This window comes from Blennius ocellaris (genome assembly GCF_963422515.1).
Source record: "Blennius ocellaris genome assembly, chromosome: 12".
Taxonomy (NCBI): Eukaryota; Metazoa; Chordata; class Actinopteri; order Blenniiformes; family Blenniidae; genus Blennius; species Blennius ocellaris.
In genome coordinates this window covers 14,726,987-14,754,141 of record NC_137661.1, presented here as the reverse complement: position 1 = coordinate 14,754,141, position 27,155 = coordinate 14,726,987, and the positions used below count along the sequence as shown (strand labels likewise).

At 40.4% G+C, this 27,155-nt stretch overlaps 1 protein-coding gene across 1 annotated transcript in view; it reads right to left on the bottom strand.

Moving 5' to 3' along the window:
• Positions 1–398: 398 nt before the first annotated feature.
• Positions 399–27,155, bottom strand: part of cacna1ea (calcium channel, voltage-dependent, R type, alpha 1E subunit a) — a gene marked incomplete at both ends in the record, with an annotated part of 87,506 nt that continues 60,749 nt past the window's right edge. Inside the window, 32 exons of the mRNA XM_080505880.1 lie at positions 399–953; positions 1,150–1,331; positions 1,409–1,556; positions 1,670–1,798; positions 2,451–2,634; positions 2,726–2,832; positions 2,992–3,092; positions 4,177–4,284; positions 4,436–4,541; positions 6,082–6,178; positions 8,445–8,572; positions 8,831–9,005; positions 10,899–10,987; positions 11,170–11,355; positions 11,454–11,534; positions 11,622–11,732; positions 12,956–13,120; positions 14,251–14,452; positions 14,891–15,028; positions 15,343–15,503; positions 16,297–16,393; positions 16,748–16,863; positions 17,375–17,434; positions 17,956–18,085; positions 19,316–19,427; positions 19,981–20,225; positions 20,323–21,240; positions 24,231–24,322; positions 24,495–24,562; positions 25,065–25,182; positions 25,406–25,475; positions 26,107–26,238. Coding sequence (XP_080362006.1) covers positions 399–953; positions 1,150–1,331; positions 1,409–1,556; positions 1,670–1,798; positions 2,451–2,634; positions 2,726–2,832; positions 2,992–3,092; positions 4,177–4,284; positions 4,436–4,541; positions 6,082–6,178; positions 8,445–8,572; positions 8,831–9,005; positions 10,899–10,987; positions 11,170–11,355; positions 11,454–11,534; positions 11,622–11,732; positions 12,956–13,120; positions 14,251–14,452; positions 14,891–15,028; positions 15,343–15,503; positions 16,297–16,393; positions 16,748–16,863; positions 17,375–17,434; positions 17,956–18,085; positions 19,316–19,427; positions 19,981–20,225; positions 20,323–21,240; positions 24,231–24,322; positions 24,495–24,562; positions 25,065–25,182; positions 25,406–25,475; positions 26,107–26,238 — 5,311 coding nt within the window. The remainder of the gene's footprint in view (positions 954–1,149; positions 1,332–1,408; positions 1,557–1,669; positions 1,799–2,450; positions 2,635–2,725; positions 2,833–2,991; positions 3,093–4,176; positions 4,285–4,435; positions 4,542–6,081; positions 6,179–8,444; positions 8,573–8,830; positions 9,006–10,898; positions 10,988–11,169; positions 11,356–11,453; positions 11,535–11,621; positions 11,733–12,955; positions 13,121–14,250; positions 14,453–14,890; positions 15,029–15,342; positions 15,504–16,296; positions 16,394–16,747; positions 16,864–17,374; positions 17,435–17,955; positions 18,086–19,315; positions 19,428–19,980; positions 20,226–20,322; positions 21,241–24,230; positions 24,323–24,494; positions 24,563–25,064; positions 25,183–25,405; positions 25,476–26,106; positions 26,239–27,155) is intronic.

Here is a 27,155-nt window from a genome sequence, read left to right as displayed (position 1 = left end):
ATCTCACCACAATTTGTTCAAATAACCATCAAAACAAGATACTTGTGTGGGAAGGCCTGGCAACACATGGGGTTGCCCGCAGTGAGCTACTTATGGTGAAATCAGTCTCTGCTGTTCGGTTGATTTGGCACATTTTCACTGTGAAGAGCACAGACATGAAGACACGCATTCACATCCACACGCGCAGTCTTTGTCCGGCTAAAATAAACACATACGAGAACACGCACATGCAGACAGACGCCAGTCTTCCAGATAATTAACAATCAAACTCAGTACTGCCTGTGATGCTACTGGTGCTGAGAACATCGTGTTCTCGGAGCCACGGAGAAGCTCTGTGGCGACACATGAGCCACTCTGAGACGCGCCACTGTTCATCCTTTTCATCCTCCTTTTGCGTTTTAGCAACGGTCGTCTTCGTCTGTGTCACTCAGCAGCTCGCTGGCGCCAGCGGGGCTCGACTGGCCCATGTGCTTCCGAAAATGCCCGTTGGGAACCTGCCAGGAGTGTCTGAGCTGAGGGGCGGAGCTTATGGCATTAGCCCGTCCCAGGCTCGTGGCGATGGCAGACTCAAAGGTAAGGGTCTCCTGCTTGTCGCCGGCTTCGCGACTGCTGACATCCTCGTGGAACGGGAGGTAGGGCTCGGATATGTAACGATGGGGGGATGGGTGGCTCGGTCCTGAACTTTGCACAGCTGATGACCCCTGACTTGCAGACAGGGGTCCGCTTTCCTTTCCAACCTTCCACGACGGCTCTGTGGAGCCAGCAGTAATATCCTGAGGCGGCGTCTGCTCCTCGGAGGCAGCCTCCACTGGTGGGGAGTTTTGGGCTCGGCAAACGAGAGGAGAGTAAGAGATGTAAGGACGCGGACGAGAGGGCGTCTGAGGCAGCTGGCGCCGATTGCGAGGAGTACCGGACTCAGAAGTTGAGTGTGCTGGACTCTCTGATGTGTTCATCTGCTAAGAATTCAAACACAAAAGTGAGGAAAGTATTACAACCAGCAGGTTTTTTTTTTTTTTTTTTGATGGTTTCTCACATTCATATATAAAAAGAGGTTTCAGTATCATAAACTGGCACAGACTCACTCAGAAATCAGTTACAATGACTGAAATTCTTTTCTCTGATGTATATTTCACTCAGCGACACACTCACCTGTTTCTGTTGGCTATGTGTTCGTCCTTCACTGGGTGAGCGGGACCGTCTCCTCTCGCATGAAGGGTCCCGGCTTCGTTCCTCAGAGTTGCAGCGGGACACATCAGGGGACAGAAGATGGCGTCTTTCTTTTGATCTCCCTCTCTCATGGCTACTTGTTTCCCTGTGGTTGATTCTTGGACCTAAAAGAAAAGGTTTCAGAATGTATGGACCAAACACTATTGCAAATATGACTGTGTTTTATAAATAGATATATAACCTCTGAAGCTCCTCTGCCGGGGTCTGTCGGTGCCGTCGGGACTGACTCTCTCCAGAGAGTGCTGTTCCTGCCAGAGGCCGTTGACACACTGATCACCAATAGTGGAAAAGGAGCGCTTCATCAGCTTATTGTCTGCTGATGTCCCAGGCTACATTTTCACAAACGGAGAGCATGTCAGTGACTGGTCAGCAAACACACTCTTGATGAATGGTTACTGATAATAAATGTTAAATATTTCTTGATTTTTTTTTATTTAAAGACCTGAGTATCAACAGCCAGTCTGGGCATGGAGGATGCTCTGATAGATGATGTCCGCTGAGGTGATTTCAGAAGAGTTGGGTCCTGCCTGGCCTGCTGCATTATTTGGTTATACTCCACTACCTCCGGCACCTACATAAATATCACAGATGGGAGAATCAAAGTTTGGCTTATAATGACTTTCTTCATCAGATCCAGAAGGTCAGGATGAGTTACTACTACTGCTACTACAATAGAGAATTAACATACTATGAATGAAAATGTTTTTCAGAAACACAGTAAGTTTTGTTCTTAAATCACAAGTCATCTGACAAAACCAAGGGACTCGTTTCAACATCAATAGATTCAAGCACATGAGTAAAGTCTTCAGGTTTCTCTGCTTTGCTTCTTGTTGCTTGGACAATTTACTCTGAATGATTTAGACCCAATGCGCCATCTGTGATCCTCCGTTATTGTAATCGGTCTTTCAGCCCTCTCGGGTCGCCTTGATCAAACCTGCGTTCTGTTGCCAGAGTCACAATCACGACCTTTGTGTGGAGCAGGCCCTGATTTTATACATTGCATTGTATGTCAAGTTCTTGCATTTACTTTCAATCATTTACTTTTTAAATCTTGTTTCAGTTTAGTTTAATTTCGTAAATAATCTAAATAATGCTTTTGTGATTCTATGTTTCCTTCTTTTCTTGTCCAGTTTCTTTATGAATAAAGTGTTTTAAAATGACTTGTTGCTTAAATGTGTTGCTTTGACTGCCTTATAAGGACATATCTGAGTAACGACGCTTACAAGCGTGTGTAAATGATGATGGTGGTGGCGGCGGTGATGCGGGTGACGGTAGGGGTGGTAGGGTGAACGGTATTCATCATCCTCTTCCTCATCATCTTCCTTTTCCTGCCTGGAGTGAGATAGAGGCTGCAGGAACATCTCTTGGGGAGAAACGGGGCTGAGTGCCACAAAACCTCCTCTGGTGCTGCAGGGACACAAAAGGAATGATGCAGAGCTGCTACAACACAACATGCCAAGGTAAATCACTGCACGAAGATTAAAAGATAAATATTTACAGAGCCGAGCCAGCACTATGCCTGAGGAATGACAGGGACTTGGCATTGCATAGGATTTCTTGAGGAAGAGACGAAGCATCCATACGCTGGAACATAGGCGCGTGTTTCTGTGGGAAAAGAAAGACCAAAAAAAATCCACAAAATTAAATCGCATGCTCTGCTACACACTATTAGGCATTGTTTTCATTGTTTTGCTTTCTTTGTTTCTCATTCACTCATTCCGACTTTAATGCCGCCACGCCATGCACACCCGCCCTGAAACAAACCTGTTCCTCCAGTTGCTGCCGAAGCTTCTTGGCCTTGCTTTGCTTGTAGTAGTCCATGATCATCATGGCAGCGTAGATCTTCCCAATGGTCATGTCACTTGCTGTGAAACAGAAAACAAGAAACCACCACAATATCTGAAATTATCATCTGAAAGGAGGTCATATAAGAACATTTTCCCAATTAGTGTCTTTGCTTTTGACAGCTGTGCTGTAATCTGTGTTGTAAAAAAACATGCCAATAACAGCAACGCTACTGTTTTTGGAAGTCATATGTTAGTGACTGATTAATTTTATCAATCTTTGTGATTGTAAGATACTGCTTAAAAACAAATAATTTACTAGAAGATATACATATTCAACAATTTCCTAAATCAAAAGTCTCTTTAAATAACATCTGATGTCTGCCCAGCTGTGTTATTCTGGTGTTGCTGTGGCTTATTAGCTGAGCTTCCAGTTTTTTATAGATTGGTCACTGAATCACTTCATTAATTTACAACTACAATAGATGGCATAAGTGGCTCTTTAATCAGGACGTTACGTGTTCTTAAAAGTTATGAACCTATTAACCAACGAAAAGAAGCAGCAAGAAAACATCAGAGTTAAACAACCAACATGGTGACAGCTCGTTGAACGGGAAACTCATGTTTACATAATATGTTATGCCGAAGTTTCAGTTGCTCTTTAAATCATTCAAACAGTTGGAGCTGTCTCGCTGTGTCCAGCTCGTCTTGCAGGCATTTTATAAAGTAGTATTGTGACAATTTCACTAAGATCTTGTTTGCCGGACAGGAAGGCTCATATCTGTGATTTAATTTAGTCCTGGCAACACAATCAAAGTTGTCCCATAAGAATAACATTCGCTTGTATCAACAGAATCTGGTATGCAAAAATAAACCTTAGCTTTGCTTTGTTAGAGCTGTCTGTTGCTCTCACTTATTCTTGTCATTAGTCTATAAATGTGTTTCTGAGCTGAATTACCCTGAATGGCATTAATAATGTTGTTTAAGTCTGTCACAGGAACACTCCACTGAAACAGCTGTGTACAAATTGATAAGAAATTAATAACTAAGGAAAACTGCTAATGTATGTGAAACAATTTTTATTCCATAAACATTAACTAATAAACTACTTTTGAAGGCTAACCTGCTATGGTTTACAAACACTTTCACATTAAGTAGATTTCACCTTTGTGAATTGGGACCAGCAGTTCCAGGTTCTTCTGGGAGAGGTGAGGCCAGATGACTCCAATTTCCTTCTGCAAATCCAAATCCATTTGATTTCTGTCTTCATCTCCTGCATATTTATTCAGAAAAACACAAAGATGAACACACACACTGAATCAACCTATCCATCCATCTGTCTATCTACCCAACACACGCAGGCATGCGCACACTGGGTTGCTTCATACTTTAGTCAACAGATTGTTACTAATGTTATTTCTGACCTCTTGCTATCTTGACCTCGAGGGCAGTGCGGATGAGCGCCATGAGGGTGGAGGTGAAGTGGACCGACATGTCATCGTCCACAGGCATGTTCATCAGGACGAGCCTCTGACGGCAGCATAGAAAACATCACAGTCAATAATAAAAAGCAAACGACACAACAAAGCAGAAGAGAAGTAATGTTATTCAAGCCTGTTTTTTGATATATATATATATATATATATATATATATATATATATATATATATATATATATATATATATATATATATATATATATATTTTTTTTTTTTTTTTTTTACAAAAAATTCATTTCGTAAACAGATTTTTTCATGTTAAATTACAAGACTATCCAGATGATCATCGAGTGAGATTTGACATGGTTCATAACTGCAATGCCATCATAAATATTCAAAATAAAATAAAGTAGAAGTAATAACTTTATAGCAATGTTTAATGTCTCACTCACTCATCTATAAATCTATTATGACCACAATTAGATAACTAAATTAGAATTTCAAAGCATCTAACTTGAAAAAATTATGACAAACCACAAGTATAATGAGAGCGCTTCCATCCAAACATCATTTCCTATAGCTCAGCTTGCAGATGCTAATGTGCTCTATGACTTGTTTAAATTAAATTTGCTTTGAAATTAGACCACGCTGATGGACACAAGAGGACAAGCAGGGTGAGCTTTGTAATTACTCCCTGGAATAAAGAAAACTGTTTTCACAACTGATTACTTTATGCAGACATCAGCTCATCATTAGAGGTGTTTTATTATGATCCTAAAATAAATGTCAACGAATCACTGTTACTGAAAAATGCATATGGAAAAGAAAACAACAAATATTTAAGTTGTTATTGCTTTATCTCCTGTTGTCCCATTGTTGTTCATGCACTCCTTATTTTTCATCTAACTTATTAGAACAAGTGATGAATAACAGAGGTGGAGCATGCATGCGGGTTCACCACACAAACAACGCAATTCACAAATATCCCAACACACATTACAACCATTGGCATCATCTAAGCTTTAATTGTAATCCAATTTCAGGCCTTCATAATTGTGAACATAAATATTTCAATCTGATGTACACACCAGATGGGTGTTTTCTGCACTGCCATAGTGAACTTTGGAAGAACATGAAACTCCTAAAGGCATCATGCCAATGGTTCGAACAGTGACGTGACACTGGGCTGTGGCAGCAGGCACATGCAGACAGATCAATGTAAGTAAAAAAAAAAAAGAATGTAACAACATTCAGTTGCATATCTTTTTCAAATGCCAACATGTAGATGTTTAACAACTTTCTAATAATTGTCACTTTAATAAGGCGTTGAATATCCAACAGAAATATAAGACTTTAATCCGATATCAGCAAAACACAGATAATAATGCCGCAGTTGAATGCCAAGATGCAAAGCAAACAGGCAAATCATTAATGTATTGCCAATCAGAGCCCAATGTACAGATATATTCCAACTTAAAACTGCTTCAGCACACCAATACTGCAGCATATAATCAACACAAAAAATGGCTTATGTTTCCAATGTACGCCACACAGAACACAATTTTACAGCGCTTATCTTTGTTGATTTAAATATGAAGCCAGTGCCTGTTAGTCTCTGGGGATTATTCTACCTTATATGCCACCTTGGAGGGGCATTTCTTGCCCAGGCCTAGAGGTGGCGACATGTTGGTCAACATCTCATACATGTCAGTGTAATGGATACGACCACTGGGGGCGCCAGGTAGCCATGAAAGATGCGAATGAGGAAGAGCAAAGAAAACGAGAGAGTTGGAAAAGAGGGAGAGTGATGTGTGGGAAGTGGAGGAAAGGATGGAGGCATCAGGGGAAAGTGAGCTCCCAGGGGATGAAGGGATGAGGAAAGAAGGAGAGCAGAGGAAGGGGTGAAGGTGAGAGGAGGAAAACAATAATGGAGAAGATACAAGAGAAAGGGTTATTTCAAGGCTTCACACAAAAGGACAGAGCAAAAGTAGGAGAAATAAAACGGGCTGTTTTCTTTCTATGCTTCCGGCGGGCATAGAAATCTGGGAAAAGAGAAAACTTTACACAAGATGAGAAAAGGAATGACAGCCTCCCCGGATCTGGTACAAACACATTGTGTGGCACTGTTTACACATCAGAGGATTACAAACCAGATCCATAAGGTAGAAAGAGACAGGATTCCCTCAAATTCATCCATAACTGCATCAAGAGCAAACTTTAAACATCCAACACTAATGAATGCTTATTTATGAATCTGGGTGAACAAGGGTAGTCCTGTGCCTTAGTACCCTGAGACTGAAGTATTGTCATTCTCTAACCCGACTAACACACCCCTGAAGGACAAGTGAAGGGAAGGGAAGGAAAATGTGAGAAAGGAAGAAAATCAGGAAGGATCCCACACGAAAGAGGCAGAGGGGAGGTTTGTTGACATGGGGGAACCAAACCTTGCACGCCACCCTGTGGGGGCAGTTCTTTCCAAAGCCCAGGGGAGGTGAGATAGTGCGTACAACTTTGTACATCTCCTTATAGTGGATCCTTCCACTGGAAAAAGCATACATGTCTTTAGTGGTGTATGTTATCACTCGCGATTTTCAGTAAACAAAAGGGTCAGATGATAATCTATCCTCTTGGTTGACTGCGTTAGGACAGTGCAGCAATAAGCCACTGGGAGAAACCTGTAAGAATACATCCTTGATTATATGATTGAGAAACAAATCAATGGGAGCAAAACAACACAATGTTTCTACTAGTTGTTCTGCATTACTATGAATTTATAGATGTTTTTAATCTCTGTTCTAGCTGACCCTAATGTTTTTCACTGTGCTGCACAATCGACCCCCAGAAACAGTTGTAACACATTCTTAACTAATTGTAAACAAAGCACTATTCAGTGTAGCATTTACATTTATATAATACTATAATATTTCTACATAATCTGTATTAGTGGGTCAATTATCAATTATAAAATTTTATTCTGTAGCACCTAAGCTGGGTGTCATTTGGCTTGTCTGATTGTTGTTGCAGCTTATTTATTTACTTTAATTGTTTTGCACCAGACTCAAAAATAAAACTTAGACCTGTAATGAAATACATAGCAATTTAACATGTGGACTTTTCCACTCATTTGATAAAGAATTACAATAATAGATTATGTCTTTAAAAGATAATCTGCTGCTTAAAAGACAAGACTTGATGCAAGTGCAATGCAGATTTCAGAGTTGTAGCTCACTAATATAAACTTCTTGTTGGATAACGATCGTCTCTCAAACCATCTTCAGATCATCATAAAAGGTTGAGCAGAAATTTGTTGACGCTGTGTCGCTACGTGGTGGCTTAGTGGTCAGTGAGTCTGCCATTTCGGCGATCCCTGGCTTGAATTATTGACGCGATTTGCCTCGAAGACTTTAATTGAAGAAAGGTTGCGTCAGCCCAGCATGGCAGTGCACTGAAGCTGATCTCAGACAACCATTGGTGAAGGCAAAGCCAACACACACCTATGGACAATTTAGGGTCTCTAATGAATGCCGTCTGGAGCACACCAGAGAGAAACAACTTAACCTCTCATTATCACTGTGAGGCAAGGGTACTAACCACTACACCAATGTGCAGCCACATCCAAGTAATCTTTTTTTTTAATTAAAATTTCTGGTAGTTGTTTGTATTTGTGATCATTTCAGCCAGAGTCAACCTTTTCAACTGCTACCTTTTACAGATGTTGCCACAGTTATGGAAATCTGCACAGTAGACATGGTAGGTTTTTATGCTGGAAACCTCTCCTGCTGCAACCAGGATTCAAACCCAGAGTACCACAATCAGAGTCGTGACTTAACTTGACAAGTGATGCGAGTGCGGAAAGATAACATCACCGAAAATAACTTCATTTAGCTCTGAATTGTATTCACTTGGCTGCCATATCCTATTTAACCATTAATTCATAGTAGTACAGAACATGAAATACTAATAAGCATTAGTGTGAAACCTCTGAGAAACTGACCAGGCAGCACGATCGTACTCCCCCCAGATACGGACAAACTCATCCAGATGGTGTGGACCAAGGATGGATGAGTCTCTCGTGAGATATTCAAAGTTATCCATGATCACAGCCACAAACAGGTTCAGCATCTGTGTGTGAGGAAGTAAAAACCCATGTATGAAAGTAAATTAAGCAAATATGGCAGAGTTGTGAAAAGCCAGTCTTGGAGAACAACAATCCTGCATGGTTGAGATATTTCCCTGCTTCAACATACCTGCAGAAACTCTTATATGAAGCAACTCATTACACACAGGTGTGCTGGAGCAGGGAGATGTGAAAAATATGCAGGACCGAGGCCCACTGGCAACTCTTGCTAAAGTATAAAGACGGCAGTGTCCGTGTCTTACCAGGAAGGAGCTAAAAAAGATGAAGGAGACAAAGTAGAAATAGGCAAAGTCGGAGCCACAGCGGTTCTCATTTTCAGACGACAGCACTGCAGGGGGAAGAGAAGGGTCCGTCTCACACTTCTGTCCCCCCAGACACGACAACATGATCTCCTGCCACGACTCCCCCGTGGCACTTCTGGATAGACACATTACACAACACCAAGAGGAGAAGGAGTGGGTTAAGACCGGAGCTCACAGTTTATTCACAGTTACGTCTGCCATCTGGAAGCTGCAATCAAAGCATCAAGACGACTTGGCACCACCACCTTCAGAAACAGCTTTCAGAGATTCCAAATGTGGAACAAGCTGTACATTTCAAAGAATGTCTGAGTGCAATGATGCAAATTCTTTTATTCAAGTAAATCAGGGATGGTTAAATTTAGTCTTCAGTGTCACTCAATTAGGAACAAATCTTGACTAAACACTCACAAGGATATGTGAGAATTGAAGACGAATAATTCAATGAAATGTAACCATGTCTTTAAATAGGTTTATTAAATCACTGTGCATATATTCAATATCTTTCTATCGAAATGAAAGACAGTTGTAAATAAATAAAATAGTTTTCAAATGATTTAGCATCAAAATGGTTCTCCTTCCCATCAACTGTGAAACAAATAATTTGTTGATTTTTGAAAATTGGCTGATGGGCTACCCAGAATAGGGAAGAGGCAGGAGCTTATGCTAAATTTGCCCGCATCTGGTTTGAGTGCTTGAGTCAGTTTTAATGGTTGTTTTCTTCTTTCGTTGTGCATCACACTAGTTCTACTGATTTTATTAAAAGCGCACATTTTAGTTCTGAATGTGATGTCAATCTAATCGAGACAAATTAAAATTCTAGCCTATATGTCCAACAGATTTTATATGAAGGCAGAAACGCTTTTATTATTCTCAATGTGTTCTCTAAGGAGTTTCTTAATTTAATTGAAAAAGATTGTGGAACAGATGAAATTATTCAAAACACCTCAAAAACCACCAACAACAAAACAAGCAATAAACAAACAACCACACACACACACACACACACACACACACACACACACACACACACACACACACACACACACACACACACACACACACACACACACACACACACACACACACACACACACACACACACACACACACACACACACACACACACACACACACACACACATACACACACACACATACATGATCACCCAACATGATGAAGCATAGTGTCACTCAACATTTGCTAGGAATATTTCCAAAGCTAAAATACAGGAAAGCCAGCACTTAATTAAAAATCAGCTACTACTAAGAACATAAGGCAGTGTAGGAGTGTTGTGAGACTTGAGGATTACTGGTGCGAGTGCTTCTCTTAATATGTTATGGTATTTTACTTTGATTTTAAAAGACAAAGAATAAGAGCATGAGTGGAGACGTATACACCAGAAGGGAGGAAGTTGATAGATTCACCCCACCATCCCTCCAGCAAATCACACCGCCCTTACATTTCTAACATTTCCGGTAGTTTCAAACTTACCAAAATACCCCCAAAACCCTCGTTGATAGTTTTGTTTTATAGCACATGTGAGCATACTTGAGCACCAACAAGGCTGAATAAACACAGAATGAATTATCAGTACTTTAATTTCATTGTTGGACGCAAATAGCAGTTTTTTCCAAAGATGTAAAACTCTTAAAGTGTCTGCAAAGTGACTTGCTAAGGAGACAAGTGGTACACAGCAGTATCCATCACACTGTGACACTGAGTGGCCCCCTGGGGTACTCGAATAGTGAAGATCCTACTACTGTAACCTAGCAACATTGTTCAGACTGCATTAAAAAACACGTGTTATTTAGTGAACCACAGGCAGCGAATTAAGAGGAGCTTGAATCACTGCAGGGTTCGTTTATCAGAAACAAACCATTTTGTCTTAAACGACCACGCCAGTAAGAGTGGTGAGTGATTTAAGTCTCTAGGATTGCAATGAACTCTTTGAAGCGCTCCCAACATCACGTCCACATCAAAAAAGGGGCAGGTAGCAAAGGGTCCTACCTGAACAGCAGCATCAGAGCACCGGAGAAGGTTTTGAAGTTGTTGTGCTGGTTTATATTCTCCTCATTCAGCTTGATGTTTCCAAACACCTGGTTTACGCAGATAAATGTAATTATAAAAAAAAGACAGATGAATATAAAAAGAAACTCTCACTGTGATGTATTTTATTTCCCAGTGAAACCAATAGCATGGAGTGGGTTTCGAACAATACCGTCAAATAAAGAATGCCAAGCCATTTATCAGTGTGTTATCAGTGGATGCCACTTCTGACCTGCATGCCGATGATGGCGTAGATGAAGAAGAGCATGGCAATAAGCAAGCAGACGTAGGGCAATGCCTTGAAGGACTGAACAAAGGTCCACAGAAGGATTCGGATGGTGTAACCTTGTCTCAACAGCTTGATCAGACGAGCCGCTCGAAACAGCTTCAAGAAACTCATGTTGAACGTGTCAACAGACTGAGAAAGACAGAGACGAAGGGGGGGGAACCGTTGCATTTATTTTTTTTAGGGGAACAAAGAATTGAAAAGTTAATAGATAAACATGCTTTTATTACCTGCAAGTCCACCACGATCTCAGTGATGCTGCCCAAGACGGTGATGAAGTCAAAGATGTTCCACGTGTCTCGAAAATAGTTCTGTTGAAACAGGAGGGACGTTATAAAGACATTTATAAAAGGCTGCTCACAATAGATACAGGCTCTGCGTGGCTCTTTTTTGCTCACCAGGAATCCAAAGGCCATTATCTTGAGGACACACTCAACAGAGAAGAGAACAGTGAAAGCTGTGTTCATGTGCTTCAGGACGGCCTCATACGCTGGCGGTGCCGAGTAATACTGAAAATACAAAGGTGGCAGGGGTTGAATAAAGATGTGATCCCTTTGAAAAACATAAAAACATGGCTTATTCCTAAAGCGACTGAGGCTGAGCAATCCTCTCTGATACCAGAGTGAACTTCAGCCGTGCTCCCCGCAGAGCTACAGGTTGATGGAAGATTCCTCCAGACCCATAAATAGTGCCTCTGTCTGTGCACCACTCATCTGTCGCACTATAAAAGGAGTCATTCCTCCAGGGCCTTCAGCCACAGTTAATGAGGTCATGCTAAATAGCAGCGCCTGGACATTATAGATCAATATTTAATACAGGCTGAGTCACTCAGCGCCTGTCTGTCTGCCTGTCTGTCTGCCTGTCTATCTGAACCACCAGTACGACTTGAAAAATAAAGGCCAGTCTCGGAACAGTGACGAGTGAACAAGTGAAGGGAAACAAATACATGAGGAGTAATGTAAGCATCAGTGTGTTGAGCAGCTGTTGTGGCACTGACACATTTTGGCTTAGTTCAACAAGTGTCAATACAAAGCTTCTAGAATTATTGTCTTCTTTTGAATCAATACAGTCAACACAGCTTTTTCCTGTTAACAAACTAAGATGTGTGAAAAAATAACAAGTATAATAAGTTATTTTAAGGAGAGAGTAGGTGAAAAGAGTTAATAAAACTAATAAAAACAATAATTATTATTTTGTATAGTGCTTATCAAGACAATTTACATCAAATAATAAAATCAACAAACATAAACAGGAGAAACATCATAAAAACACATAATAAAAAAAGATTTGTAGGTGTTAAGTTCAGTGCGGTCTGAGACGTGTTGGTTTAGGGAGTTCCAGAGTGTGAGGCAGATATGGGAAAGGCTCAGTCGCCCCAGATTCAGTGTTCGGTTCTGAGCAGGAGCGAAAAAAAAGGTTTGAATGAGAGGATCGGAGGCTGTGGGAGGGAGTGGAGCAGGTCTCTGAGGTATGGAGAACTTCACTATGGAAGGCTTTATGGGTCAGGAGGAGGACTCTGAACTGGATACATTGTGGGACAGGGAGCCAGTGGAGGTTTAGGAGGACGGGGGTGATGTGGTCACGGGACTTGCAGTGGGTGAAAAGGGGGGCAGCAGAGTTCTGGATGTACTGGAGGTATAGGTAGTGAGCTGTTGCTTATATCATCACACAACTAATATTTTGATCGTCACCCATAATACATATACATATTTTTTCATACAATCGTCTTCACCTTCATCATCAGGACAATAGTGTTGAGAGCAATCATGGCCAGGACTGTGTACTCAAAAGAGGGCGAGACAACAAAATGCCACAAGCGGTACTGGAACGTGTGCCGGTTCTGCGGCATGTATCGGGTCAGCGGCTTGGCACCGATGGCAAAATCTATGCAAGCCCTCTGAAATACAAAGACAACAGTGGGAAGTGAAAATGACAAAACAGTTTAGAACTCTGTCTTTGAATTATATGGAGTTGCATTGCATCCACTGGATAGGAGCCTTGTTTTGTTTCAGAATTAACAAGCGACATCTATTTCAAAACACATTTCATTCAGAAATAACACTCTATTAAAAAAAACTACTGTGCTGGTCCCGGAGGGTGGGTATGGTGTCTGGATGGAGTTTACAATTTATTTTTATTTAATCAGAACACACATTTTAGAACCTAATGTTGTGTTCTGGCTGCCTTCTTCAAGGACTGACATGCTTGATTTTGCACCAATTTTTTACAAACTATGTTCTACTCAATGCAACCTGAGTGTTTGGGGGTAAAATGCCTTACTCATTTAAAAGTCAGCAAAATGCCAGTATTCGATCCTGGAGAGTTGAAAAACATTTACTTTGAAATAAATGTATGTTCTCCAGACCCAATTCAGCCACTAGTAAATTGCACCCTGCCAATATATCTGTGCTCATATTGTAATCTTATATTCACAAGTCAGGACTTTGGCCATAAATATACTAGTTTTTCAGGTGAATCTGACACACTTATTTCAGTTTTAACTCAAGTTAAACAATTCAAGAGCAATGAAACATTTGCAAACATAACCCCAGTATGCTAAACCTTTATTTGATTTAAAGATCACAGTGTAAATATACTGCATACAGTGAGTGGATTTACCTTCAGCTGTATGGATAATGACCGGGGAATGAACACATTTGGAATGAGAAAACTAATTTCACCTGAGGAGGGATCTACAATCACAGCAATCACATCATGTAATATCACTCATATTTCTCAGTTGATTGGTGATTTTGATTCGACGCCATAGTATTAGTATCAGAGTAAGAAATATATTGACAAGAACCAAGCAACATCATCCTAATGAGCACATTAACTTCCATGCAGCTGTTCACATGACTAAATTGCTCCCATACTGACACCTGCACGTTCCATTATTATCCATACAAGACAAGACATGTTGCTGTTGAGTTTCTCCCAAGAGCCTTATATCTGAAAATTAACAGCAAAAGAAAGACAAAAAAAAAACCTTTTGCTTGTTGTGTTGTTGTATTAACATAATCCCACCTCATTTTTCTCCAGACTGCACTCCTCCATCATTTTATCCCCCTGTTCCTGGAATGTGATGATAATAAGAGCGACAAATATGTTGACAAAGAAGAATGGAAAGACGACAAAGTAGATGACGTAGAAGATCGACATTTCCATTCTGTTGCTGGGGCTCGGTCCCCTGTCCTCTTCTGTCACGTCTACAGAATGCTGCAAAACCCTGAAAGAGCAGAAATACAATTCTCACAATCACTCAGATGAGCAGTAAAACAAGCAAAACAAATTTTAAGTATTTGTTCAGTGGGGTGGAGATCAAATGTAAATTTACTTTGGGAAAATTGAAGTCATTTAAAGTTTTTTCCGCAACAGCAATTAACGACAGGCCTCAATCCACAATCACAAGACCAATGAAATAATGGTATAACCTCATTGCTAGATAATGAATGGCAAAATCATTCTTCAATTATTCTCCTCTATTATATTTCCTTAATCAAAGGTCAGATTTGACCATTAACAAAGGAACAAGGCAGATGTTAAAAGGTTATAACGCTCATAAAAACTAACGATCCTTCTAAGAAAGAAAAATTATATGGTATCAGAGCTCCTGATGAATTTTCTCATCCAGCATGAGTTCGCTCGAGGCAAATGGCACACTCACTGAGGCCATCCCTCTCCAGTGGAGACGGTGAAGAGAGTGAGCAGAGCCCAGATGACGTTATCGTAATGAAAGTCATGTCTCCTCCACTCTCGTTTTTTCACCTCTTTCTTATCCTTCCCATAGTCAATGTAGTAACCCCTGGGTAAAGAAAGGACAAAGGAACATTAAAAAAAAAAAAAAAAGAGTTGCATAGAAAGAATGGATTCCTCTATTCTCAACGGCCTAGTAAAATAAAGCTAAAAAAAGAAACACACAAAAAAAAATTCTTATTGCTTTATTCATTTCTATGATGCTAAGGGGAAATTAAGCAAAAAAAAAAAATTAAGAAAATCAAAGTTTTAAATGACGTGTAAATGTAACACATGAGGGAAAGATAGAAATAAAGACACTAAGCCAAATAAATAATTTAGTGAATATCATAAACACTATATGAGAGAAAATCTGAGGATTACTGGCAGTCCTTCTCTGTGTCCTTTGAACTGTCAGTACAGTAGAAGAACTTCCCCTTGAAGAGCTGCACAGCAATGACGGCAAAGATGAACATGAAAAGCTTGTAGACAATTAAAATGTTGAAGACGTTCTTCAGAGACGTCACCACGCAGTCAAATACCGCCTGGAAGAAAGAGACAAATGTCAAGTAAGGAAAATTGAGGAAGATCAAACAGTATATGTTTGAAACACTTGGATGTGGGGGGCGTAGACGATTCATTAAATGATTTCACACGGTGTGGTCAGATACACACACACACACTGTAATAAACTCATTGTTCAGCTGCTTCGGGGCGAGTTCCGTTCTGTTCAGCTTATTTTGGTAATAAAAAAACAAAAATAAATGACACTAATCTTGATAGAATGGAAATTTCCTTCCAAAATGATTGTTTGATCACTCGGATTTCAAAAGAAACTAAATGCAAAACTCGGTATTGTGTGTCTTAGGACCGGAGGCCCAGGAGTCAGTTTGACTATTTACTTGTGCCACGTTGAACCAAACAAGGTAGACAATGTTGTTTGCTAGTTTGTTTTTATTGTTTGCTTCTATATACAGCAAATGAAATAAAAAAGAAATGTACAAAGAGCAATTAAAAAGTAATACCTTGAAGCCAGAGCCTAATTTTTCTCACAGCAATCAGAAATTTAAAACTGGAAAAAATGAAATCACTAATATTTATTGCATCTACAGCATAGGTGTGGTGAATGTTTGCTTTGTTAAAAAAAAAAAACCCTAACCAGTTAGTTTGATCAGTTTTTAACACAAACTACACATAGAGCAACTATTGATCATGATCATCAGACTCTAATTACTTGTCAGATTGAATATGTCTTTGTTATAAAGAGTACCATAGCAGAAAATGTGTGCAAAAACACTGATCACCAATCAAACATCTCAAAGACAGTGCATATCTCACCTTGAGCTTTGGAAGTCTTTTTATTGTTTTTAATGGTCGGAGGACCCGCAGAACCCTCAGAGATTTGATGGTCTTAATGTCACGCCCTTTGTTGTTTCTGTACAGAATGACACCAGTGTGAAATTCAGACTACATTTTTAAAACAATCGTTCATTTGCAAACAGTTTTTTCCCCTTTTTTATTTATAGTCACGGAATGTGTGGTCTACCATACTGTAATGCTGTCACACAAATTTAAATTTGCACTTCTGAGTTGGTATTTGTTGTAAGAGATGAAGTCATTTATGTATTTTACCCCATCACATTGCTGCTGGTTAATCCCACAGATGCATCGTCCACAGACAGATAAAAATAGAAGATATGAACAAACGTGTCAACAGCCATAAATAAAATGGGATGGTGAAGATATTGTGATGCAAAAGTTTGACCGGCTCAAGTAATGAAAATAAAACGTGACTGACGTGAGGGCGAAGGCAACCAGAGCTCCCACCACAACGATGAAATCCAGGACGTTCCACAGGTCTCTGAAGTAGGAGCCATCATGGAGGATCAGGCCCTGATCAATCATCTGAAGACAACAGAGTATATGAGGCAACTAAATTGCAGTCCCACTGTGGGAACTACAGACATGAACCAGCTACCTCAAACTGTTTTTTTGTTCTTGAGAATATTCTGGGGCTGCACAGTAGTGTAATGGTTGGCACATGGCAAGAATGTCCCGTGTTAAGAGTTTGGCCTTGGTTGTGTTTCTGCGTTGCATTTTCTCCCTGCGCCTACTTTGGTTTTACTCTGGTTGACTTCCACAACCCAAAGAACATGCATTTGAGTTTTTATAATCTCTTTGAGACCTGCACAGGGTGTAACCTGCTTTCACCCATAGTTTGCTGGAATCGACTCAAGCGTCTGTGAACAGGAGTTGGATGAAGCTGTAAAACAGTGATGTGCCTCACTCTTATGTTTTCTTATCCAAAAAGGAGGGGGAAAAAAGTATTTGGTGAAAAGCGATACATTTATATTTTCACAATCATTTCCTTTCTACATGAAACATCATGCTGTGCCAATTTCACAGAGTAACTCACCTTTATAATCATTTCAAATGTGAAGACTCCAGTAAAAACATAATCAAAATAGCGCAGAACCTGTAAAGAACATCAGAGTCAATTAGACAAAACAGAAGAATCGAAATAAATACAAGAAAATCAATGAAAACATGAATATTCCCAATGTGAGATAAAATCTTTTTTACTTCTGGCATCTATTTTATGATGTACACAAGTTTAATTTCTCAGCCTGCCACTTGGAGAGGAAGCAGTGCCCTCCAATGATGACACTAAAACTCAGGATAACTCACCACATTCCTCTCAGGCTCACTGTGTCTCAGACTTCATTTGCCAAACTCGTCAGAGATTTAATTCCCCCCTATCAAGATGCATTAGCGACCTCTTTAAAAACATTTAAGGATTTTTATAACAATTTACTTTATCTTTTCTTTCTTTACAACAGCTACTTTCTGCAGCTGATAGGATTTAAGAGAGTCAGAGCACAGATAGGAAATTATGTTAGCCGAGTGAATGAAACAGCAGGAAGATTTAGGCTGCCATAAAGCCTCTGTCACAAATTTTCTGACAAACACGACAAGGACATCAATACAATTATAAACCTTATTCCAGTCAGAGGAGGTGGCCACCGGGTCCTCAGCAGCCAGGGCGATACTGCTCGCCGCTATGACCAGCAGGATGGACATTTCAAAGTATCTGAGGTTCACCACATAGTGACAAGCTCGACGCAGCCTGAGGAAGAGCAGAGAACAGGTGACGTCGTGCAACATGAGACCCCACATTATCAGCAGCACATGAAGCTAATTTGATGTTCTGTGTCATTCCACTGCTGCAGAGCACTTCTCTCATATTGACACAGTACATTCAAGACCAAAATAAGGCACAAATCCTCTCAGTTCAGCGTAAACACTACCAACACTGGGTTAACTGAATTAGTAGGAAAATTATCCTTATATTTCTTATCTGTTCAAAATGTACATATACTCAAGTGAAAAAATAAGTTGTGGTTGTACTTTGGGCCATGACCTCACAAAACCCTTTGGGTGGATTGTTGCTTTCACGAACAGGCTGTCAGCCGTCCGTTTAGATTACAAGAGTCACAAGAGTTTCTCATCTCAATCTTTCAGATCAATGGATTAACAGATTCTCATAACACTTGTGTTTCTCATGTTCCCATTTGAATTATTTATTGTAAGAAAATATAATAGTATTTGGGCCACAATACTTCCTCCATACCATTAACAATAAATGGCAAAACATAATAGATAACATACTCCACATCAGAAATGTGCTCCAGTGCTAACAAGAATCTATCTAAGTAGGCAAAAACACCACAGGGTAGGACAAAAAAACAATGTGTAGAGGATCTTCGACAAAGGGGAGATAGCTGAAGCTCAGCTACAAAACTATGAATGCTGCCACTCCTGAGGGGCAGTGCATGGTTCCCATGCCGTCTGATTTCTTGATAAGCCTGATCAGATGAGTGTTCTCAGCAGCAGGACACGGCAGGAGGTCCGTGGATTCGTTCTTCCTACTCTAACCTGGTATCACAAACGACAAGTGCAGTAATCCAACCACGGGTATTCAGGGTGAAGTGATAGTTATGAGGTAGTGCAAGGAGATAGCGATCGCTCTGAGCTGTTCCAAGGCCTGAGGGTAGACGCCGTGCTCCAGCACTCCTCTGAACAGGTGGGATTCTTTTCTGTCTGAGGGCTTCCTTGGGGAAATGTGCAGTGGCTGAGAAAGTTTGGTTTGGAGTCTAAGTTTCATCAGTCTGTCGATAGGGCTGGTTTGCACCATCTTCTACAAAGTAAAGAGCTACACTCTTACAGGAGGGCGACCAAATTGATGCAACGCAACTTGCATCAACCTCTCAAGACTCTGCTTATAAAACAGTACATAAACTATTAGGCGCAGACAAGCATTAGGTTTAGCATAAAAATGTGAGTGGTGGAAACTTACGGGTTATCAGGTTTGAAGATGAACATGCTGTCTGGGGTCACGGTGCTGACAGGTTTACTCTCCTCTTCCTCTTCTTTCTCTGACTTACAGGTTTCTGTGTCCTTACTGTTGACTGGAAAATGTCGTCAGAAAAAGTTTGATCATACTTTTTCTTCTCACCCCTTTAAACCTCACCAAAAATTTGCAAGCTCAACTTATTCACTGAGAAATATGCCGTGCAGCTGCAAGAACGACCTGTGAACTTGGGAGACAGACTTTGAATGACCTAACTCATCATTTCGCACACATTTCCTCTGGCGGCTACAATTAATGAGGTGTGAAAGGTTTGTAATAAGGCATGACTCTGCCACAGAATGGTATGTTTGAAAAATTACTTCTGCTTTCTTCTGATTGAAAATTTTAAACCACCGACAGTTCAGTGAGCAGCGCACATTGAATAACCTTGCAAACTTAATAGCATTTCTCTGTGATTTAGCACAATAAACAGGACTTAAAACATTCGTCTCAAATATATATGTTCTCTTACTGTATTTATATTTCACATTTGTGTGCCATCATTCCAGTGGATCCATTGTATAAATAACAATATTCTTCAAAACAAACTTGTATGATCAACTATGAAAAAGATGCTGCCTTTTAATTATAAAACATATTTGTACCACCACCTGTGATTGTAGAGAGTTCGAGTGAGGGTTGCACATTGGACATCTCAATATTCACACTGGAGGTGAGCTGAGATTTATCCTGGTCCTGCTGTGAGTCGTTCTCTTCTTTGTCGTCCTCTATGATGACAGGGACCGACGGCTCAGACTGATGAGGAGGGTCTTCGTGCTTCTGAGTACATGGGTCAGCAGTGTGGCTCTGGTCATCTGCTGGGTTACTCCCTTCTCCTGTGTCCTGATCGGCCTGTCTGCAGATGTATTGAAAGCAAACAGATATGTGGCAAGAGATAAAGTCACAGCACTGTTTTAAAAAAAATTTAAAACGCAGTTCTTGATCAGCCTCACTTGTTGTCTTTATGCAACACATCCTCTCCTTCTTGGTTTACATGCTCTGCTTTCTTCTCTTCCTCTGTTCCAGGGTTGCTCTTCCTCTCCCCAATGGCTGAATGGCTCCCATTAGCAGGAGAAGACCCCTGACCTCTGGCTTCCCTCTGATGGTCGTGGTGATGCAGCGCCCTTCTGTTTCTAAAGCCACTAGGACCTCCAACTTCTGGCATCAGTGTGTCAATGTTATCTGGAGGTCTGAACTTCTTTACGGGCCTATGCTGACGTTCACCATTTAGCCTGGGACTGCGACGCTCATTGCTTGTACTGTTACTCTGATTAACACTGAGTTTTCCATCCTGGGTCAGGGACTCTGCTTCAGGAGGCTCTGGTATGGTCGTGGACACAGAGCCAGTGAGAGGTACATTTGTCGAGCCCAGTGACTCTGGCACCAGCCCAGACGTTGGGGGTACAGGTACTTCATGTGAGAGAGCAGCATTCAGAGCCATATCCACTGACATTGAGGAACCCGAGGCCTGGTTCTTGGTTGGGGAAGCCAGTGGGTCATTGACACGTTTCAAACTCCCAGACGGTGTGTTCTGCATGACCTTTCGGTGTAGTGAGAGCGGACGTCCATGCTGGCCTTGGGCCGAGGCAGGAGGGCCGTCCTTCTCCTCACTGGGGTTGTTGAACAGTATCTCTCGGCTGGACATCTGGCGGTGTCTCCGCAGCTGGCTTGTCCTCTGCTCCCACACTGACATGGTCATCCTCTTTCTCCTTTCTCTCCTGGACATGAAAGAGTTAGAGGGGTTGAGTGGCGGGGGTGGGCGGCCCTCCCTGATACTGCTCTGGGCCTCCTCCAACGAGCACGAGTATGTAGGCCGGCTGCGGTGAATGGCTCTTTTCCTGTACAGGTAGGGCCGCCTTCTCCGACTCCCCCTGAGAAAAGCAAGACAGGACATATGTCAGCATATAAAGACTGATTTGTTTCGCATTTATTGTGTTACATTTGCTTTTGATATATCACATTGTAATTACATCTGTATTGAATTATTGATCCAGGTCTAGATTAATTTTGCTTGCTTGCTTTTTATTGACCACATTAGAACACCAGAATACTAAGCTTAACAATAACTCTACATAAATGTTCAAAATATGTACCAAAAACATTAACACCAGTACTGTAAATGCTTTAGTTTGATGTTCAAACACTTCATGAACAACAAAAAGGAATTTAAGTTAAACATGAAGCAACAAACTGGATCGATGACAATGTTTGGTGAGAAATTAACCAACCTAGAATTGTTTATGCGAATTTCATAACAAAAAGAGTAAGATGCAGAATGAAATCTGTGGAATAGATTCAAATACTGTGGATTCAACAAGGCTTGAGAGTTGTGAGGTACAGGACAGAGCATGAACAGAGTGCTATACAAGATGAGACTGGGACATTCACCCATTGGAGAAAATCAGGTAGGAGTGACTGAGAGAGTTAGAGAGCTGAACAGACAGAATTACTTACTGGAACGTGGACTCTTGTGTGGTCCGTGTTATCAATGAGCGATTGGTTGAAAACAAGACATTAGTGCTTTTGTGAGCAGAGACAAAACAGGCCAGGAGACACACAGCAAGCTGACCCTTCAAGTCCAATTGTTTATGAAACAGCTTTAAAGAATACAACTACCACTTAGCACTTGTTTTGGATTGGTTTGTGTACTTTCAGAAGGTTACGCAAAATTTTGTCCTTTTTATCCTCATATTTTACAAAACGACACATGTATGTCATTGAGCAATAACAGATTGCTAACTGTGAATAGAGTATGAATTGAAGCCCAATCTGTCAAGATTACTGAGACTCTTTGATGTGTGTCTCCATTGGAGCCAAGCAACACATAACAAACAAGATGGGAGCAGTCATAGAAACATTCATAAAACATCAACTGTAAGCGCAACATTGATAAGTACACGGAGATGTTGTAAGACAGTCTGACCTACAGTGTGTGGACGGATAGAAAACACAGAGATGGGCTCCGTGAGCACACACGGGGTGAAGAACACATGTTTAAATACCCTCGGACCAAAACCACCACATTAGGATGCAGCTCTGAACACCACTGCCACCTCAGCGCACTCACATATTAGCATTCTCTCAGGACATGCTAGTCGATGCCAAACCAGAAAATTCAAGTGCTGAGCTTCAAAACATTCAGAAGACTTCAGTGTTTAGAACCAGGAAAAAGACTTTACAATGAAGGAAAAAAAACAAAAACAAAAAACTACACAAACTATAACACTATCCAGATATTCTAGCCCAGTCATCACTTGCATTATGTGAAGAGCATTCTCAGTATATGTGCATAAATATTGTATTTTATTCATTGCTCATGCAGACCAGACACATGCAGCAGTCTCAAGTTAAAATGATAATCAGCCTCAGACATGCAGCATCTTGCAGAAGTTTTTTTTTTCATTCAGCAAATGCTGTCATGCAAGTTTATCCAAGGTCGATGGATCATACACTGGCAGGGCTTCATTGCTGACACCAGTGACGACCCAGAGAAGCCTTAAGTTGAAGAGGTCCTCTATGAATTCATTTTACAGCCCACTGGATCCTGTGGCATTCTAGTCTTCTTTACAAAGCCCAAGCCCTCACTTTCCTCGACTGCAAACTAACCTACATCTGTTTTACTATCTCAGTTTTAATGTCATTTATTAAGTATAATTTGCAAAGTTCTCATGCCAGAGAAACAGAGAACATGGAAAGGAAGCACCCCAGAAAGTAAAGACATTTGTGTTTGGGAGAAAACTGCATTGTCACAATGCATTTCAAGAAATTATCATACATTGTTGCAACGCTTGTTTAAATCCTTTTTTAGGTTATGGCACACTTGTAGTAAAATATGCATTTTGGATAACCAGCAGAGATAGAATATGTCAGTCGTACACCTTTAAAAACTGTTCCAAGGGTCAGCAGCAAAAGTAGTATAAACTGTTTAACCATGATTTCTTTCATGAGGACAACTCACATGCCCAGATCTGCTGCTCATCTCACAAATACAATTGTCGAATGTAATACCAAGGACCATTGTTACAATTCAGTAACACAGTCCTTCCTTAGGTGCTGCGTTTGTTAACCTCATATTGATAAAAAATCTTTTTGGTAGATTCTTCTACATGCCCATGCAACAAACTATATCTCAATACACAGCGTGCATACAGAGGAAGAGGTGCCCACTCCTGTTCATGCACATGCACTTCTACCACTTATGAATACAATATCAGCTCCTGAGTGGGAAAAAAAAATACATCTATTCTGCAGACTGGAAACCTGGGCATTGAAAAAACAAGGTCATGTTACTTAGAGAACACTTTAAATTCCTTTAACTCCTCCACCTTGGACATCTGCCTCACTAAGTAAAGATGTGTCTTACTGAAATGGACACCTTCATTTGGACAGTACCCCTGTCTCCATGACAACAAAACACCGCCCATAGTTGAGTAACCATGGAGACAAAGACATCAATTTGGAACAAATTACAGTGCAGGGAGCCTGTGGAGGCTTGATGGCCTTTCATGGAAGACATAAAGAATTTGTCTGGAGTGGGACAGAACCAAATATGGGTTCTCTTCACATTGCCTCAGTAACGCTTAAGTGCTACAAGCCGACACCTACACACCACAACAACTTGAAGCTCCAAATGATGACCACCAACATCTATTTATATATTTTCTACATACTACATAATCCAAATCTATTGCATGAACTGGCTCTGCTGGAGGCTATACAGCAGCGCATGAGAAGTGTTACACTGTGGGCAGCTTCTATGCACCCACTCCATAGTGGAGGAAAAGAAGAGGGAGAAAAGAAGAAGAGGACAGAGGAAGAAGAAGAGGAGGTCAGGCAGAAGGAGAGAACATGCAAAACTTACTCTGAGGACATGAAGGAGGACAACGGGCCAACCTCCTTCGCCTTCTGTAGAGCATGCTTCTGGTTGAATGCTGCCTCGGCTTCCTCTTCATCCTGCTCAAACGAAAGCAAAAGAGCAAAAGTCAGCTGAACAACTGTGATAATGGTTATGCTAAACCATTTCACAGAATCAAAGTGATAAGAAAGGTTGAGGAATTGTTTTTCATTCAAGTAACTCAGTAACACAAAAGACCAAGCTCATTTTTTCAGCGAGCTATTTCATTACCTTTGTAAGTTCTTGTGCGTTGGCCAAGTTATCCACAGCAATGGCCAAGAAAACATTTAGTAGAGTGTCTGGTTGCAGTTGTGTTAAAGACCAAAACAGACTCCTCAGAGAAAAAAAACCCTCTGCTGGTGAGCTAGTCTATATGTTAAAAAATGAAAAACAACAAAGAACAAACTTTAATTGGGCTATTCTAGATGCGAGCAGAAACAACAAATTGTTTCTTGCAATAAGAGTCAGCTGCCCACCATGCTGTAAACATAATCGTGCTTCACATCATGTCAATTATTTCCTGTATTTTCATTCAGGAATTCATCTCTCTGATTCAAAAAAGCATGTTTTAATGTTTTAGAGTTTAATTACTACAACCCCAAGACTAATTTAGTATCACTTTGATAAAAAAAAAAAAAAAAAAAAAAAAAAAAGAGAGATCGCTTTCATGCTAATATTCTCTTATCAAAATTAGGCCACAATGTGAAAATAATGAAGCTAATACTGCATATAATATAAATGAGGATTTTTCCACATATAATCTTCTATATCTCCTGTAGAATAAATGATTAATAAGGATACAGTTTCCAAAAAGAGTGAGAACTATAAAGTAGACCGATGACCACATGCCAGACTTCACCCCTCCTTGAGAGCGAATGCCATTGTACATCACTTCGTTCCAGTCCTCTCCAGTCAGTATCTGTCAAAACACACACAGTGGCAAACCAAAAGATAGAAAATATTCTACAAACTGCCCTGACCATCAGTGAAAAGAAACTCAGCTATGACATGATAACTTTGTTATTTTGTAATTGTCTACCTTGAGAAATATATATCTCTTATATATGTGTTATATAGCAAACATGCGTGAAATGTGTATTTGTGGAGTGCAGAGGAACAATAAATCAGGTTTATTTTCAGACCTGAAAGACGGTCATGATAGCGGCAGGAAAGGTGTCAAAGTTTGTTGGAGTGTAGTCTTCAAAAATGAACCTGTAAAAAAGATAAGAAACACATTGATTGCAGAGCGAGCTGTGGTTTATAGCTTCATCAGCCTCCCTGATAACTGATTGTGCAGGGTTGCAGCTCTCGAGGACCGGAGTTTGACACATGTGGACGAGACTGTCTGGCGGATTTTTCTATGTGTGTGTGTGTGTGTGTGTGTGTGTGTGTGTGTGTGTGTGTGTGTGTGTGTGTGTGTGTGTGTGTGTGTGTGTGTGTGTGTGTGTGTGTGTGTGTCACAAAAGTAGAAAATGGAATCTTAAAAGCAACTATAACTGGAATGCTGGAACATTAATTCTCATTAAATCTGTTTTCCAATAAAAATAAATCTACTGAACCATAAAGGCTATTTTACCTTTCTGCTAATAAAAGTGAGCCGCAATAAATTAAACAGCCTACGATAACACAATATTTTTTTTCCAGTTAGTTTTGACTCGCTTCCTGTATCTTATGCATTCAATACACATAATTGAAAGAACCAGTGGTTCCTCCTGCAATGTTAGATTTATGAGAACATTAGAGTGAATCCAAACACATTCGCACACTCTCCTATTGGGAGTCACGCTACTAATCTAGGAGCATTAATATTTTACTTTACGTATGGCATGTGATTATTATTTACCTTCCACCAAAAAGCTGCATGCCGAGGAGTGCAAAGACGACAATGAATAAGAAGAGAAGGAAGATCAGGGAGATGATGGACTTCATGGAGTTCATCAGAGAGACGACAAGATTCCTCAGAGACGCCCAATACCTAGACAGTCAGAAGATGCAATTTCAATGCAAGAAAGACAATAAAAAAAGGGAAACAACGAGAGTCTTCGGGATCTTGTTTCAGAACTTATTACTTTAGCCAAGTTATGGTGTTTCATAGGTTCTCAGCTGAGATTGGCAGAACAGCGGGCAAAACATTTGACAGCTCACCAGCTCATTAGACAGAGAAACACAAGAACACACAATAACGGCCATTTTACAGTTATTAATAGCACAAACACTTTAAACTGTGAGGACAAGCTGAACTCAGGGTAAACACATGCAGGCACAGAAGAAACATGTAAAATTAAGAGAAAACACTCCTTTATCATAAACTCTCAAATTTTACGACAAATAGGTACAGAATCTATTCACTTTTGACATCATCCACATGTGCTCACACGTTTTGAATATAAAAAAAAACCAAAACAACAAAAAGGGTTAGTTAGCTGACTGAAGGAGCAGCACTATTCTTCTTGGTTACCTCAGAAACTAATAACTGTTGATTCTCACACCAGCGAAAAGCAGCTGAAAGAGGATGGTGTTTTTTATAAAGCTGTGAACAGTTCAGCATTAAGAGTAGCTTTGTGGATAATGTAGAAGACACATTTTTTTTTTTTTTTTTAAGTAAAAGATTTTTTTTTTGCAAAGGTTGTCAATGTCCATCACAAGTGAATGAGCATTCCAGAAATGATGAACCAATTCTTAGTATGCTGTGATGGCCTTGACTTTTGTTCCATCTCTTGCTTAGTTTCCCCCTGAGTTCCCATATGGATCATTGTGTCCTTGAGCTTCATGCTGTTGTGCTTCTGTTTGAATTTAGTTATAGTCCATGTCAGGTATCATGGTCCCTGTTGTTTTTTTTCTGTTCGGTGTGCTCATTGTTCTTGTCTTCCTTCAGATTCTTTGACCTTCCCT